This window comes from Serinus canaria, chromosome 4A (genome assembly GCF_022539315.1).
Source record: "Serinus canaria isolate serCan28SL12 chromosome 4A, serCan2020, whole genome shotgun sequence".
In the NCBI taxonomy this organism is placed as follows: domain Eukaryota; kingdom Metazoa; phylum Chordata; class Aves; order Passeriformes; family Fringillidae; genus Serinus; species Serinus canaria.
This window is the reverse complement of record NC_066318.1, coordinates 15,268,204-15,279,799: the sequence shown is the minus strand read 5'-3', so window position 1 is coordinate 15,279,799 and position 11,596 is coordinate 15,268,204. Positions and strand designations below refer to the sequence as shown.

Sequence of the window (11,596 nt, the reverse complement as noted above, 5' to 3'; positions counted from 1 at the left end):
TTTCTGAAGTATTTGTAGTAGTTAGGCAGTTCCCGAAACCACTCAGGGGTCAGACATCAGACACTGTATTTGTGGTCCCAAAGAAAAAGCTCCCCTTTTTGAAATGAAAATTGCCTTACAGTTGTTCATCAACAGCAAGTATTTCATTCTGAGCAAGTATTTTTTCCTGATAGGCATGCTCGTATCCAACAGGCCAGTATTTCTGAGGAATTACTTTACATCTATAAAGACTGAAGAACAAACCACAGAAATCTGTATCTGAATTCTGGAACCAGTACAGGCTACAACAAGCCAAGGCTTCAGCAAGACGCGCTTGTCTAAAGCTTATTTTTCACCGTTTACTCATTCATATAACATGTTTTATAATCAATTAAAATATCTAAAAAAAAAAAAAAATCTTGTCATCACAGCTGACACTACACAGTTCCTTACACCAAACTGGGACAAGAGAAATTCAGGAGCCAAGAGTGGCCCAGAATGACCATCATATCAGGGAAGGGAGTTCATTCATCTGAGTCCAGGTCACTGTCTCCTGCAATGGAGTGAAAGTCCTCACTGTCCTCCTCATCCTCAGACAGATGGACCTGACTTAAAACACTTGGCCCAGAGCGCTGCTGCTCTTCCTCCTCCTCCTCTTCTGAGATCTCGTAGCCTCCAATGCTGCTGAAACTCGTGTCTCTTGTGTTGGACTTTGGGTCTGGTTCTTCATAGCTGCCATAACTAGAAAAAAGAAGAAAATCATTTTACATGAGCTGCTGATACCAGCAATTCTGTATTTCACTGCTGTGAGAGTTGGCTTGAAGTCCTGTGAACACTAGGGAGCCACTGTGCATTTCAATTCTGTCACTGGCCAGCTTTTTAAAACAGACACTGAAGAAAAAACAGTTTTCCAGTGAAACAATTCCAGTATCTTCACTCTCATACACTCCAGACAGGAAAAACTGATTGTTCCAACAGCTTCTGTCACCTTCACTGCAGACAGAAAGTGCAGGAGTGTTTTCAGCCCATTCTCATCTTCTCTAGAACTTCCAGCTGACTCTTGTCAAGGTCCTGGGCTGGGATGACCATTGCCTGCCAGCCCAGCTACCTATCAGCTCTGATGCCTGTGATTTATGGGGCAAATATCAATATTTGCACCAAGAAACTGAATTCCACAAGTAGAAGAAGAACAGAGAATCAAATACTTGTACTCTACAGAATGCCCAGAGAAGGGAGAGTAGGTTACTGTTCTCTTGAATGCAAAAAAATAAAGCTGATATTGTACTTTTAATTTTCTAATAATTGAACACCTTCCAAAATATAGAATATGCATATTCCTATACTTCTGGACTTCAACTAAGCAGTTGAATTTCAAGTCAGGACATCCTTGTTCTTAGAGGGGAAAAAAAAAGTTAATCTGCTAAGTCACTTTTTACCTTCAAAAGCATCTTGTAGTTTGAGACAGCTTATAAAAGCCTTTATTTGTCCTGCCATCAAAAATCACTACATATGTACAAGAAATCATCTAACTTAAAAGAAAAAACAGGGTAGGTTTTTTTTTTTCTAATTTAACTGATATTTTTATTATTGAAAATCTAACAGCAACCCCAAATTTCTGTCAGTAAGAATAAATTGTAATTATGGCTGCAACAGTAGGAACAGTCACAAGATAACTTCACAAAAAATATGAGATATTCTTCAGGTTTTTTAGGATGAAAACTTCTAAAATCTTTAAGAGAAGGTATTTTAACCAGCTCTAATTACCTGATATTGCTGTCCTCCATAACATGAGATGTCTCCCCACCATCTCCTTCATAGGACATCATGCTTTCTTCATTGTCCATGCCCATCCGTGTGTTCTCTTGAAGAACATGAGGCTGTTTGGGTCTCACTGCATTGGGCTCCACATCTGAGTCACTGCCACTCTCACTCAGCTGGATAGCTGTGTAATGAACCAAAGTTTGGTCAGGAACTGCCAGGTTTGTTCTGTCACTTACATACCCACTGTCTGTGGTTCAAGGCTGCAGTGTTGACCATAAGGAATATTTACAAAGGCAGCAGAAAAGGTATCTGGGAGGTGACACCACCTACTGAATGCCCAATTCTAATGTTATTCCAAAGCAATCTCATTACCACCATTACTCAAAAAGGCCTTGTCTACTCTGGAAAATTCCCCCTTCTTCCCCCCTAAAAATTTTCAGAAGTCATTGGTCAATAGCACTATATGCTTTTCTGCATGAGTTTGTATTAAAACATAGAAACAGTCTGACTAAACTCTGTACACCTCTTCCTCTTTGTGATAACATTGTTTTAACATTAACATTTTACATTCATAACCCTATTTCATATCAAAATAAATGTACTTTTACTAGACTGCCCATTCCTGGCTCTGCACACCAAATCATACTCACAGTGTTTTCAGAACCATTTGCAGTTTCACTTTATGAAATACAACCAACAAGATCTTGTCTTAAATCTGCTTTCATGTGTGTCTGTATTTACAGCATTCCTATTCCTATTTTGGTTTCAGTCTCATTTGTGTTCACCCAGTTTCCTCATCTTCCCCCTTGGTCTCTGCTCTCCACTGCCTGTTTTTGTGTTGGAAGCATGAGATCAGCTGGGTTCATCAACAACCAGAAAAGAACACTTACACGAGAAAGGATTATCTCCCTCTTCATCGCTCCCATCATCATCATCCTCTCCATCAGACATAAGCAAGTCTTCATAGAGGACACTGGCCTGAGGCTGCTGGGCTGATCCTTCTTCTTCATCAGCAAGGTCACCATCTGCATCTTCAACTTCCTGGGTCACACAAAGAGGGATGCTGAAGACCCAGCAGCATGCTGCCATTTCTGTCAGATTTCCCACTCTGTCCACTCTGAAGCATTCCCTCATGTCACAGTGCTAACTTTCCAACTGCATTCCAGAGCCTGTCTCAGGGCAGCAGGCACAACAGACAGCCCTGAGAGACAGCACCTACACTGTGGCTGGGATTTCTGTAAATATACTCACTGGGGCTGGAGTCTTAGGCTTGCCATCATCATCCTCATCAAATCCTTCAATATCCACATCAGAGTCTTCCTCGCCCAGCCTACCTCGCCCCTGGCGCATCTGGATGGGAACACAAAGAGCAGTGACACTGAGGAGGGCACTGCTGGACATCACCTGTGGGTGGGAGGGACACCTGGGCCACAGAGGTGGGTGTGGCAGTACAGGAGGGAAAGACAGAAAGGAAAAGATATGTGTATCACTCAGAGCAAGAATCCTCCTCTTTATTGCAAGATCAGAGAGCACTGTCTCCACACACTTCGACCTGGTGTGCTCATCCTTGAATTGGGAATCTCCAGCCTCACAGACCAGAGTTCCTTGTTCAACTAGTTATTTCTGGAAAATAGCACTAGGTTGTAAAAAGAGTGCTTATTTTCATCATATATTGTAAAAGCATACAGCATTTCCCCCAAATCTTTTTCTGTCCTTCTCTTCCTGTTCTTCCCACAGTCCCCACAAGTTCAAGATAAAGAGGACATGCGAGATTCTGTCCCAAAGACTATAAATTTCTACAGAAAGCTTGAAGAGTTCCAAATCTAGAAGGCACTCACACAGCTACAGATGTCTACAATACTACACAGAACGATTCCTAACCGATCTCTGTTTGCCTGCATTGTTCAGAATAGCTCTCACCAGTCTTTCTGGTACCACCTTCAGTCTCATGGCTCCTCACCTTCTTCATCCTCCTGGTCATTTATTTTCACGGTCCTATTACTGCATATCCTTCTGCTATTCCCTCTCCTTCAACATTTATTGTTTTGTTTAATACAGAATAAAGACTAAGGAAAAATATTCTGTGGTTACTGTATCAAGTTAATTTCTAATTATTTAATCCCTTTAACCTGACTGCTTTTCCTTTTAAAACTATAAGGTATCTACAGTGGCAACCATATGTTCCAAGCTCCTAATTGTCACTGGATGCAACCATAATAATCTAATTATGATCTTGTGAATCTGTAGAATATCCTTCACCATTTCTTTATTCAGAATTAACAAGGGATTGCATATTAACCCTCTGTAGCATGAGTCACCAGGTTTCTACTTCCAGAAGCAGTGAAGCAAACAAATACCTGGCCTTAGGCAGATTCTTTTGCAGCTTTTGATTCTCTATTCTTTGTTTTGCAGTGTCTCAATTCCCAGTGCTCTTTATTTTTTTTTTAATTTTTTTTTACTTTTGCCTCAGAGCCGTCAAAATGAAGAAAATATCATAACTTTTGGAAGAGATTCCCTTCTGTTCTTGGAAAACCTGATCTTTGTCACCTGTTTCCTACAAAGTCATTGCCTCCTTTTAGTAATTTGCTCATACAAGACAACTCCCCAAGCAGATGAGAAAATGGAGGATTCTGACCTGAGTTCCTCGCTTCCCTGAGGTAGTGATGGGAGTGTCCATAGCAGACAAATTGCTTTCATCTTGATAGAATGAAGCACCATGGGACACACTGAGGGAAGTGCTGGTATCATACAAATCTGGTGGCTAAAGTATAGGTGGAAACAGGAGACAGAACATTCTCAGGCACTGAACTGAGACTGGAACAGTATCTTGAGAGGCAAGACTGGGATTTCAGGACTAAATGCATCTTTCTGGTGTGGTGTTCATATTATTGCACACTGTTTAGTCAAAATGAGCTAATTATTCTTAAAGAACAAATGGGGTAAATGCAATGGCTCAAAACATCAGCTTTGAAGTTTGCCAAATAACAGATTTTAAAACAGAAGTCAGTACTTCTATACAGTGCTATTCTACAAAGGCCAAAATCACAAATGAGCTCCAAAGGATTCAATAAATTTATACAGAATAGACCTCTCTGCAGCTCATAAATACAATAGCCCAGGTCCAACACAAGTTTAAGGTGCCTGAACAACCAATTCCCAGAAGCAGAGAGGGTTTGCTGTAAAAATGATCACTGTGTGTTTGCATCCACCTACTTCTGTACCCTGCCAGAGACAGGAGACTTGATTACATCAACCTTTGGTCTGACTCAGCATGGCCCTTTCCATTTACTTCCTTATAATGGGAATGGTGTTGCAGCCCCAAATGCTCCAATCAGAACTGGGAAAAGTCTAGCACCTATGAAACAGCAAAGCTTCAGCTTCCAATCAATCCTATGTAAGTCACTGTCTCAACTCCTAAACCTGACACAGGCAAGAAAAAGGAGATTTGGATAAAGTGTTCCAGAAGCCTACCTGCAGTTTGCAGCCAGACTGACCTCTGAAGAGTTAATCAGGAACTACATATTAGGATTTAATAAAGTTCCCTAAAAATACACACTTCATAGACCATGACAATACTGAAAGTCTGAAGAACAATACAAGTAATTCTTAAATTAGGCAAAACAGACTTCCTAAGAATTTAAACAGATATGTAAAGCACAGACAGCTCTCAACTGTATTTGCTTTTTATATCCTGGAGGCCAACCTCTGAAGACCCATAAGGGGAGATAAATGCTGGCTGTCACAACTGCATTTAAAAAAGGGAACTAAAGCCAAGCAATTCCCCCAGACCTGCCATCTGTGGCAAGTTTGGGAGTGTGGGAAGTGGGACTGTAGCTCCAGCCAAGGAGCAGAGGGAAAGGGTGGCCTTCAGGTGACAAGTTCAAGACAGAAGTTCAGAGAGCTCTTTCCTTTTAGCAAGGACAGTTCCCTGCCCAGGCCTTCTTTCCTCTCTTTTGATCACCAGCATGAAATAAAATCAGACCAAGTAACATTGCTCTTCATCAGGTAAGAAAATGGCATTTTTCTCCCTCACTCTCTGATGTATTGGGATCACCACTGATGCCATTTAATTCTTGACATATGTCAACAAATAGTTTCAATAACTCATCTCCAAAGACTCCTGCAGACCAACACTTCCTATTGGCAGGAAGGTCTTTTACCATGAAACTCAGTCTTAGCACTCCCAGCCAGTTGAATTTGATCATGATTTGTAACAAATACTTTCTACCTTCCTAAAATGCTACATTTTGAGTATTTTTGTGGGGAGAGATGGATGGGAGGGTATTAAATATTGCCCTAAACCCACCTGTGTCCTGCTACTCTGGCTGAGCCATACAGTCTTTGTATACTTCTTGCCTAAACAAATTTTAAACTCATTTTTCTCTTAAAAATAATCTTTATAAGATCTTAAATTGTGCCTGAACTTCAAGCCTGCCTTTCCTGCTCTGACTTTGCTAAAATTAAATGCAACTTTCCAGATGTAATTACATCAGACTTGCACAGAATCAAAAAATTATTGGTCTACAACTGGGCTGAGCAACTGCAAAGAAAGCTTTGGTTTGTCTTCCTCTAGCACAACATTGGCATTTTATCATTCAATTATCAACACAGAGATCTTTCCCAAGGCCTATGAACTTGTTCAAATAAACAAAAGGCACATCTCAGACACTAGGATGACATCCCCTGCTTTCCTAGGCAAATTCCAAAGTTAATTTTAGTTTTCATGAATTAACCTGTCATTCCTGGTGGAAGTTTTTAACTGATGTTTTTAAAAGCAACCAAACAACCCAAAATAACAATTATTTTTAAAAAAGTCTAAGTAGCTTATAAATCTTTGCCAAACTGTAAACACTGAAAAGAAGCCCAGCAAGAACTTGCTCGGTAACACAGAAAATACCTGACACACACAATTGTCTGCTATAAAATAATGATAAAGGTTAAAAAATGTTATTTTCCACTAGAACTGGAACCAAGAGATGTAAAGAATCCCAGCAATGAGGGTACAGTGGGACTTATGCTGACCTTATTAGGGAGTTCCTTTACCCCCAGAAATGAGCCTTTCCCACAATACCACTACCAAACAGCTCCCTGGGCTCCTCTCAGCACTATACCCATGTTTTGTCCTCATGTTCTCCTTACTTGTCCACTGCTTGACTTCTGAGGGTTTCTAAATGTTACACTTGCACAGACCTTGACCTTCCAACCAACACTCAGCTGTACCTGACTGTACACAGCTCATGTGTAGAACAGTTTTACAACTTGCTTGGGAAATGTCTCTCTTTGTCTTAGGTATCTCACTCTCTGAAGCATCAGAACTGCTTCTTACATCTATTCTTAAAAAGCAAGTGTTAGCACACCATCCAACAAGATACTCTACTGAAAGCTGCAGACAGATGGAGAACACGAAACAAAGAGGAAAATCGGGATCAGACACCCAGGAGATTGAAACTAAAAGAAAGTGAAAGCCTTGCTTGGTCACTTGCCTGTGGAGTGTAGGGACCAGGGGTCATAGGATCAAGACTTTCCAGATCTGCCTCCTCCAGTGCTGCTTCCTTGGCAGTAGAGATGTCCCTCTCAAGTTGAGTCAGGTGCTCATCGTACTAAGAACAAAAAAGCCTGCTAAAGTTGCAGAACAGAAAATTCAAACTGTAAATATTCCAATAAAGTTGTGCACATACCTCAGCTAAAGTCTGGTAACAGATGTTTACAATCTCCTGGGCTGTTTTTGTGTACTGGCTGTCTGACCCTGTAGTAAGAAACAAATCTCTTTATACATTCTGATGTTTTTTCAATTCCAGCTGCTGAGACAGCAGGAGAGGTTTTGGTTATGCAGGACTCTAAATACCCATTCCTGATGTAAGGAGAAATACAAAGTAGAGCTAAAGTAGCACAACCAGTTTGTGCCAGCATTAAAAGTGTGATTTAGGACACAGGAAGGTTGTACCCTGTCTGTCTCAAGGAAATTCCCAGAAATAAATCATTGGATCAGAGACAGTACTGAGCAAGCAGAACATCCTCCCCAAATGTAACTGCCCCATTCTGCACCAGATGGTAATAAAGCTTCAGGTGACAGTGAAAACAGCACTGTTAAAGCATCTCTTTCCTCAGGAAAGGAAAACAATCAAGTTTATGAGTCACAGCCTCATGCTTCAATACACTTTGGCAGTACTGGTGCCCAGATGAATTAATTTAAGTACAAAAGGCAGCTGAAGCCTCATTTCCACCACCTACCATTGTACTTAATGCTGTTGGCAAGGATGAGGTTAACATCATCCAGGAAAGTCTCCCTGTTCTGGTATTTGTGTTTGGAGATATTCTGGAAGAGAATTGTCACCCAGTGAGTGATCAAGTGCAAACACCTCTCAAGAGACTGCTCAGTCCAAGCTACTCACCTTGCGGATGGTCTCCAGATCCATCGGATTAGCAATCACCTTGTAATAATCAGGAACAAACTTTTTGTTAACTGGATGGTGAAATGGCCAAGACTGAAAAAAAAAAAAAAAAAAGAGACAGGTTTAGAAAGTTTCTTTGTAAAATTTTCTACAGTTTGAGCTACAAATGTCATAAAACAAGTCTGCAGAACTGATTAACACTCCAAATGTATTTAAGGTATTTATAACAAGACTTCTTGAATCCAATTATTTAGGTTCAGGAGGGACACAGAGAAAATATCTACCAGCTGGATTTTTAACTAGGCCCCTTGATATCTATTTGACAGTAGGAACAAATAATACAAATTAATAATTTTACAGAAGACTTTTCTATTTAATAGCACTGTTTTCTCCACAACAAGATAAGCACATTTTGCACACCACACACAGTCACTCAAGATACATACATCTGGAACTGCCATCATCTTTTGAGTCACAATGTTATCCAAAATGAAGGAAAAGGCCACTTGATCATCATCATCCAAGAGAGGATTAATTGCTTTTTCTAATCGAGCCAGTTTATCTTCCTTCTGCAAAAGAAATAGGGAAAATCAGTGGCTGACCCTAAACTAATAACTGAACTATCATGATACTCTGTCCCAGAGAGACTCCAGAGAGACTTTTTATGAAAACACTTGAAACTAAAAGGGGGTAATAGTCAAGATATAATCCTATAGCTAAGATAAAGTAACTAGAATAAGAAACAAGCATCTGGGTTTTTTTCAGAAAGGCCCTCATGGGAACTGATTAAAGTGGTAAAAATTCAAATACCTTCTGGGTAGGAGGAAGAACTCCCTTAATTTTCTACTACTCTCCCTAAACCCCTATGTTTTGCCTATGCACATCCTCTATTCTCAAAGCCTTCAACCACCCTGATCATCCTTCCCCCTCCATTCTGACCATAGCACATTCACAGAACTTGCCTCTTTTAGCTTTTCATCACACAGGTCAAGCATGGACTGGGATATCTGTGTCAGTGAGTGCTTTGGCCCTGCAAACACACACAGCAAGTGCAGCTTGATTAAAAAGGCTATGTCACAATATGATTTATCTTTACCCCTAAAGAATCACTGATAATATTTCTGGCACAATTAGGAGAATATACTCAAGTATATTTTCAATACACACAGTTGTTGAAGTTCAGCATGCATTTTATATGAGAAAATGTTATTAGTAGTAAATAATATTTCTGGCATATATTCTAGTAAAGTTTGGAAACCCTTTGGAAAGCAGCTGTGCTTGTGGCAGACTGGCCTCCAAGCCCTCCACCTCTGCCAAATATTTACAGTGTAAATCATGAAATTTCTGTTTCCTTCACTAAGTCCAGTCAGTGAAGCAGAACTGCTAAGGAAGGCAAGATGGACATTTAAAGAATATTCAAAAACCCACAGCTTTAGTTAAATTCAGGATTCCTCAGACATGGAAACAAGCATTTGCAACAGAACTATGAAAAGAATGGATCTTACTTATTAGGATAAATCAGGTATTTAACTGTCAAAATAATAAAGGAAGCAGCAAAGACACAAACTCAGCACTGTCATTGTCACCCTCCATGCTGCACATCCTAGACAGACTCAGTGCAGCTGGGAGGTTTTTCTGTCAAATTAATATATTTTGGATAAGATGTTTCTATCAGCAGTCAGAATAAAGCCAATGAATCAGCACTTTTCCCCAGAAGATACATGCTCTACCACAAAATCTATGCTTTTATTTTAAACTAGCTTTCTTTCATTTTTTTAAAACTAGTTTCCTGACCTTCTCAAATGGGGAAAAAGTTTATTGTGACTAAAAATCAAAATATGCAAAATCATGGCAGCAAACTTTACTCAAAGCTGCATGCTCCAAGGCACTGGCTTCAATGGGTGTGAACGATTCTTATTTGCATTGAAAGATTCATTCAATAAAGCATAATAATGTAAACCACTGAAAACAGTATTTTACTTAGCTATGAAAGAGGTATGCAGGACTTGAAACATGCAGAAGTCTTCAGGCATTGAGTCACCCCAAGACACAGACAAATAACTGAACTTCAATTACCACATCACAGTCATCATTTAGTTGCTGCTACATGCTGGAATTCACTTATTTCTTATTAATTAATTAGTTCCTTAAAATTAATATAATCTTTCAGATATATCTGGAAAAATATATGTTCACTATTGCCATCTGGAAGTGAATTTGTTCTACTTTTATGTTGCTTTTGTTGACTCTAAATGTTCCACAGCTCATCCATGCACAATGCATTAACAGAAGCAGGATTTCCCTGTGTTTTTACCATTGTATGTGGCACTGTTCTTCACAATGAGCTCCAGGTGCTCCCTGAACTCCTCCCGGGATGGGTACTGCCTCTTACGGACGTTTTCACGCAGGGTCTGTAAATCCATGGGCCGCGTAATGATCTTGTAATAATCTTTGACAACTTTTGGATTTACAGGCGTGTGAAAGGGGTATGTCTGAGGAGGAAAAGAAACAAATGGTTATTAGCAAACTAATAGCACAGTTAATCTCAATTTAACTTCCACAGTTAAACAGGCACTAATGTATAAAACCTTTACACAAACAGCTCCTTAACTGCACCAGGGAAAACAGAAGAAGCTCAACCCCACAACTGCAAACACTTTCTTCCATGCAATATTTTCTAATACCACTATAAGAAGGAAAATCTCACAGAGAATTTGTGATATTTTCAATTGCAGCATAAAAGTCAAGAAACAGAACTTTTAAATTCTCATTTCAACTCAAATCTTCCATATAATCTTTTGATTTTGCAGGTTTCTGGCAAAGTCTAGGCAGAAAAGAGTGAAGGACAGATTTTCTCAAGTGCCACATATATAAAAGCATTACACACTACTACATTTCATTCATCTTGTGCTGGTTTTGTTGAAAAGAAAATTTCAAAAAAACACATATGAGCTTTGAACATGTATCTATACAAAACTAGCCAAATTCTGGTGTCTACATCACACACCCTACTTCAACCATATTGCCTGAGATGCAGGATTTGGGTGTCATAGCTTAAACTTACATTGGGAAGATCCCTAATGTCATTGATAATGCCCTCCAAGATGGATGAGAGTGTCACCATGGGATCTGTCCTCCGCCGGTGGATGGATTTATGGGGACGCTGAAAAATCAGAGGCATAAAAATTAAGGCAGTTCCAAGCTGCAAAACATTTACTCACAGAAATCCTAAATTTAGCTTATTAATTTTCTGGGCAGGCACGAGGAGGCTGCACAGGAGCAGTTAAGGGCCTGGCCAGCTGGTACCGGAGAAATGGAGGTGCTGCAATCAGCTCAGTAACACTTCACTCACGTTGAGATAATCACAGTGCACAGTTGTCCCTACGCGACGCTTCTTCTTCGGAGGAAGCTGCTGCTTAGGAAACTTCAGGACCAGGGATTTCCTGCGAACCTCATCAGCACTA

The 11,596-nt window shown here is 40.0% G+C and overlaps 1 protein-coding gene across 3 annotated transcripts in view; it reads right to left on the bottom strand.

Annotated features, from left to right (window-relative positions):
• Positions 1 to 44: 44 nt before the first annotated feature.
• Positions 45 to 11,596, bottom strand: part of TAF1 (TATA-box binding protein associated factor 1) — a 29,350-nt gene continuing 17,798 nt past the window's right edge. For 2 of the 3 annotated variants that reach the window (XM_050974555.1, XM_018924567.3), the window contains exons 27-39: positions 11,485 to 11,593; positions 11,197 to 11,295; positions 10,447 to 10,624; positions 9,095 to 9,162; positions 8,579 to 8,701; positions 8,133 to 8,225; positions 7,972 to 8,056; positions 7,419 to 7,486; positions 7,224 to 7,340; positions 2,992 to 3,090; positions 2,631 to 2,781; positions 1,744 to 1,921; positions 45 to 720 (exon numbers count right to left, since the gene is read on the bottom strand). In XM_050974555.1, coding sequence (XP_050830512.1) covers positions 504 to 720; positions 1,744 to 1,921; positions 2,631 to 2,781; positions 2,992 to 3,090; positions 7,224 to 7,340; positions 7,419 to 7,486; positions 7,972 to 8,056; positions 8,133 to 8,225; positions 8,579 to 8,701; positions 9,095 to 9,162; positions 10,447 to 10,624; positions 11,197 to 11,295; positions 11,485 to 11,593 — 1,585 coding nt within the window. In that variant the 3' untranslated portion in view covers positions 45 to 503. Of the gene's footprint in view, positions 721 to 1,743; positions 1,922 to 2,630; positions 2,782 to 2,991; positions 3,091 to 4,375; positions 4,502 to 7,223; positions 7,341 to 7,418; positions 7,487 to 7,971; positions 8,057 to 8,132; positions 8,226 to 8,578; positions 8,702 to 9,094; positions 9,163 to 10,446; positions 10,625 to 11,196; positions 11,296 to 11,484; positions 11,594 to 11,596 lie in introns of all 3 variants that reach the window. The other variant, XM_050974556.1, reaches the window with a different exon arrangement.